The sequence below is a fragment of the Eucalyptus grandis genome, chromosome 8 (assembly GCF_016545825.1).
Source record: "Eucalyptus grandis isolate ANBG69807.140 chromosome 8, ASM1654582v1, whole genome shotgun sequence".
In the NCBI taxonomy this organism is placed as follows: domain Eukaryota; kingdom Viridiplantae; phylum Streptophyta; class Magnoliopsida; order Myrtales; family Myrtaceae; genus Eucalyptus; species Eucalyptus grandis.
Genome location: NC_052619.1, coordinates 54,491,892 through 54,496,721, shown reverse-complemented (window position 1 = coordinate 54,496,721; position 4,830 = coordinate 54,491,892). Strand labels below are relative to the sequence as shown.

At 40.4% G+C, this 4,830-nt stretch overlaps 2 protein-coding genes across 3 annotated transcripts; both read right to left on the bottom strand.

Moving 5' to 3' along the window:
- Positions 1 to 1,776: 1,776 nt before the first annotated feature.
- LOC120286850 lies at positions 1,777 to 4,444 on the bottom strand. 2 transcript variants are annotated; one of them, XM_039299419.1, is made up of 9 exons: positions 4,186 to 4,444; positions 3,973 to 4,031; positions 3,808 to 3,868; positions 3,648 to 3,687; positions 3,052 to 3,150; positions 2,908 to 2,960; positions 2,758 to 2,818; positions 2,159 to 2,575; positions 1,777 to 1,955 (listed from the first exon to the last, which is right to left on the bottom strand). In XM_039299419.1, the coding sequence occupies exons 1-8, from the start codon at positions 4,228 to 4,230 to the stop codon at positions 2,394 to 2,396; spliced, it is 600 nt and encodes a 199-aa protein (XP_039155353.1). In that variant the 5' UTR covers positions 4,231 to 4,444; the 3' UTR covers positions 1,777 to 1,955; positions 2,159 to 2,393. The 2 variants fall into 2 exon arrangements, with proteins under 2 accessions (XP_039155353.1, XP_039155354.1); XM_039299420.1 differs by lacking the exon at positions 1,777 to 1,955 and having other exon boundaries at positions 2,434 to 2,575; positions 2,904 to 2,960.
- On the bottom strand, positions 1,807 to 2,341 carry LOC120287358. The gene is made up of 2 exons (XM_039300134.1): positions 2,155 to 2,341; positions 1,807 to 1,955 (listed from the first exon to the last, which is right to left on the bottom strand). The coding sequence occupies exons 1-2, from the start codon at positions 2,339 to 2,341 to the stop codon at positions 1,807 to 1,809; spliced, it is 336 nt and encodes a 111-aa protein (XP_039156068.1).
- Positions 4,445 to 4,830: the final 386 nt, after the last annotated feature.

The window sequence follows — 4,830 nt, the reverse complement described above, 5'->3', positions numbered from 1 at the left end:
ATCGGTGTTTTACATCCAAGGGATGCCGAGATCTGCACGAAAACCAAGACGATGTCAATAAGTACTTGGAATTGATAGCAACTTTCTGTTAGACAATGAACGACGTTGTCTCTGCATCTGTTGAGGTGGAATCTCACGTCCTGGCTTGTTCACGATTCGTCAAATGTGCGTTTGCGGGGTATGTCACCGATCAATGCAATGGAAGGGTCACGAGGGATTGGAATTATTGCACGGACAGAGAGGAAAGGGATTATTATAACACGGCTGACGTTAACATGATCCAATGAAGTTGCAAATTTTGCTTGTTTTCTATTGCTGATTTATGGGTGAGCAGCTTTGGAATCATGAAACCATCCTTTCGAATTTACAAAATTCTTTCTGTAAGATGATAACTTTTAACTTTTTTTTTTTTTGGTCAGAAAAAGGAAACAACTTTCATTACTAGGAAAAAGTAGATGGATACACTTCGTTTGCTTCCGAACTGAGAAGCTCTAAGAGGGCTAGGGTGGTTGAAAAACCCAATTTCGTGATAATTTGTTTTTACTCTGGACTCTAACAACCCAGTCAGCAATCTTATAGGACTCTCTCTTAATATGAGCTAAATTTTAAAAATTCTTTTTGTAAGATGGTAACTTTTAATTGGCGACATCATCTTTTTGAAACGTAGCAGTAACTCTTATTATTTGGTTCATGACTTTCTTAATGATATGATAAACGAGACCTTGTTGATAGAATCGTCATGAAATTAGGTTTACGTTAATGGAGCTAGAATTATAGTTAGCGATTAATACAAATGTCTAGTGGATATAGTGCCAAGAGAAGATGAAAGCGAATACTATATTTTTCGTCCCTAAACTTTGGTGGAGTTCTAATTTTGATCCCACACTATTATATACGTTTTCATTTCAACCTTCATGTACTGCTTGCTATCATTTTCGTCCGTCTCTTTGCTGGTTTTTCTTCGTGTCAGATTCATGCGAAGTTGGTAAACGGCAGTGCTAACTGCAAAATCCCAAATGTACAAGCTTTCCTCAAAAAGGAAAGTAAAGATCATTCAGCATTAACAATGAGCAGACCCCACGGAGCCGATCGCAATTTAATCTTGGTCACCGTTATTGTCCTCCAGCATCTCTTCTCCCTACTTAATTCATCGACGAATCTACCTTCTCTCTCCATTTCTCTCTCTACCTATGAATCTCCGCGGCCAGTAGAGCCGGGTCGATCGAGCCTGCTAAACCACGACGACCGATTACAGCACCGGCTCTTAGTAGCGATAGTGACAAGATTTGGGCCGTGAGTGGCTCTATAGTTATAGACCTAAGCACAAAAATTATGTCGCGTCAACATGCACGAATAAAGCGTTACAATGTCATAACTTCCCCTCTAATACTTCCGTCTCTAACCAGCATTAGAAGACAGAATTTTTTGTGATTGTCTCTTCATTTCTAGCTTGCTAACCTTTTTGGGCCTTGTATTGCAACATCCACACACCCAACAATTCCTAAAAGTCAACACAACCAGGATAGGGGACTCGGGCTACAAGCTGAAATACACTTTTCAATTAGAGTGACATTGTCCCTTCGATCTGGAAAGGACAGAACTTGATTGTCGACACGATGACAAGAAGCAGCTGAAGCACAAAAGTAACTTGTCCTCTCCCTCCCTCTCTCTCTCAGTCTCAGCCGAACTATTGCGGGAATTGTCAATGCAACAACCCACCTAAACACCATTCACGTCTACACAATTTTAATCATCCGCTCACGCGTTATTGTTTTGGAAAAATGTACCTGAATGAAGGAAAAATAGTCATAATTCACTCATGCTTTCTAACACCGAGTCCACATCTGGAGTCAGAATGGCGCGCTTATTGAGCTCCCCAACAACACAAAGTGCTTCTCTGCTCTGTTGATGGCTACGACATCCTGAGCAAACACGCAATCCAAACCCGAGGACACCTGCACCGAACCCCAAAGATAAGATACAGATACATCCTTTTGCCCCCTCCGGACCACATTGGTCTTAATTGACAATTCAATAGCAGAAAAAACAGCGATATAATCATTACTGCTACTTCTCGAAATCAGTGGCATGAACATTGCACCTCTGCGTGCACTGAAAAACAAAATGATACATGCAATGGCTTCTGAAAAGTACTCACATCATAGAGAGTATCACCAAGCTTGAGCTTGACAGCACCACTTCTATACACCAGCATTTTACCCATCAACCCTGCAGGCAACTCATCTAAACTGCAGCTTTTCTCCAAGGAACCCAAAACATTGGAGGATGTTGACCTTTCAGTTGTCTCGTTCCCTTCTGCAGTTGTCAAACGCTTTGCCATTGGGACTGTTGGAGGTAACTGAATAAAGAACATACTAGGTTCCGAACTTCCATCATGCTGACTGTCCTACATGTGTTATGGCATTTTCCTTAGTTTCAATTAGTTCACATCCCATTTGATTTTTACTTACAAAAATACTAACCATTAGGTCAAGTTCCATGGCTGTGTTTAGTATATTTTCATTGTAAGTCACACTGCTGGGGGCCTCCCCAAACTCCTCTTCATCAAGAAGTTCTGCAAGTAAAAACACAGCGTTGCAGATATCTTGAAGTTATGACAAAATCAATACATTGTGCTAATAATTATCTATGAACTAAACACGGTGACCATATTGAAAGCCACAACTATGTCAGTGTAAATAAAAAAGTATAGCTAGGAGCTGTAAATTTTCAACTGAAATAAACTGGATAGTGTACCTGGATTTCCTGAATATGGTCTCCTTAGAGGAAGAGTTACAGGATAGTAACTGTAATAGTCCTGCCAAAGAGTTAGGTAAGAAAAGAAACTTTTAATTATTGAACAACTAATCAAGTAGAAAGTGATATGTCATTGCATAATTTACCAACCCATGGTTCTCTGTATTCTTTCATCCCTCTCAGGCCTGGACCACTGGAAGTACCTACAAAGACCACAAATCTAATAAGTTTGAAAGGATAATTGCAACTTAAGTAAGCAGAGCAGGACGCTAAGTTTTGAGTCAGAAGTTGAACCTTGATATGAGTTAACATTGTTTTGATCCTTTTGAACATGATATGACTTTAACGAAGCTGAAGTCCCTCCATAACCAAATGCAATTTGCGACGGAGCCACTGTAAAATCCACAAGTCAAAACCCAATGTAACCAAATCCGCGAACCTCCATAACCAAATACTTTTGTTTTCTAATGAAGACAAAACCATACACTAGTACTTCTGATGGGTAACTGTCAAATTTCTTCCTTCATTGGAGGACATATGGCAAAAATCTAAAATTGCATTAGAAGGCAAGAATTAGCAATCCGGAGCAAATGTCTAGGTCATGCTAACACACCGAGTTCACTACCATTCACATCTATGAGGTATGAAACACAAGCAAGTATTTACAGGATTTTCAGACACCGTGTCATTAGCTAACATGCAAGTTCTTCCTATGTTCTTTTCCTCTGTTATCTATCTCAAAGGCCAAGGTCGTGACAACTAACAATAACATGCCATCCCTAATCACAAGTCTTGCACAAACAACCATAGCATAATTTCTCAGCTAACAGCTTCATCATCAGAAACCAGAATAAAATTTCAATTCAACGAAATGTTAACAAATGCTGTACCTTTTCTCTCAATTTTGGGCTTCTCCTTCAAGATACCTTCCTGTGATCGACGACAGCAAAAGCCAAGTTTCAGAAAGAACCGTACGCAAACTAGTTAGACACCCACCCGCAAGAGATTGACATTGACAAAAACAGAGTGATTCTATAAACGTAGACGCACATTGAAGTGCCGGAGCAAATCCTTGGCCTTCGCCTCATCGTCATCGTCATCTCTAGCTTCTCTGCAGAGCAACAGAGAGCTTGTAATCAATCTAAGTGCTTCAATGATTCGGTAAAGCAATGCATGAGCAAAATGCTGTGAACCCAGAAAGGCTTTTTCCCATACGTCTTGACAACAGCAGGTTTTGGCTTTCGAACTGGAGGAGCCTTAGGTGCAAACCTCACCTGCAACGCCACATCACAAAGCATCCATTACCCAAGAAAAAAAAAAAAAAACAGCAAAGAAGATCATCCACAGACAGCCAATGCAATTCTTCATTTAGCAGAAATAATTAAATAAATAAATAATAAAAAAACCCAAGAAGCAGCATGAACCAACCTTCCTTGGGGCGGCAGCTTTATCGCTAACGGGTTTCGAATCCATCAGATTCAGCTGCTAATCTTTCGATTTAGAGTTTGAGTGAAGAATTTGCTGAAAGATTCAATTGCCCGATATATATTAGAAAAGTTCCCGAAATTAGTTATCAGCCCAGTGATCAAAGGGAACTCATCGCGCCAATCAGAGGAGGGTTTCTCAAATTTGTATTTTCTTCTCTGGTTTCTGCGCGAGATGGTAATGGCGGTTAGGGTTCCCACCGGCTGCGATGGGGAAGACGACGCGATCGCAGAGGACGAAGCTGGGCTTTTCTACGTTGGGCTTGGGCCTTGAAGACCTGCATATTGGGCCTTCTGCACGCTGGGAGTTTGAAGAAGTAAGCCCACTACATGAGGCACGATCAGTGAATTTTTTAATTTTTGGCAAGTATATTACTTTCACAACCATTCTGATATTTCCATTTAAGACTACTCTGTATAAAAGAATCGTTCATACTAAGTTTAATTCATAATATAAGAAGGTATATGACGCAATGGGAATGGAAATAATGTAAATCCCTAATTGCAAATACGAGAAACACGCTTGCAACAAGAAGGAAAGTGCATGTGCACGAAGCACGACAATTTGCATGAAGCGCGGCAATTCAAG

Bases quoted from the DNA above. Each gene is read 5' to 3' on its own strand.
- LOC120287358 (XM_039300134.1), bottom strand. From the start codon at position 2,341: ATGGCAAAGCGTTTGACAACTGCAGAAGGGAACGAGACAACTGAAAGG. The intron at 1,956-2,154 runs GTACTTTTCAGA...GGTTCGGTGCAG, and splicing joins TGATACTCTCTATGATGTGA to GTGTCCTCGGGTTTGGATTG.
- LOC120286850 (XM_039299419.1), bottom strand. From the start codon at position 4,230: ATGGATTCGAAACCCGTTAGCGATAAAGCTGCCGCCCCAAGGAAG. The intron at 4,032-4,185 runs GTTGGTTCATGC...GTGGCGTTGCAG, and splicing joins AAGCTGCCGCCCCAAGGAAG to GTGAGGTTTGCACCTAAGGC. The intron at 2,576-2,757 runs GTACACTATCCA...TTTTACTTGCAG, and splicing joins ACCATATTCAGGAAATCCAG to AACTTCTTGATGAAGAGGAG.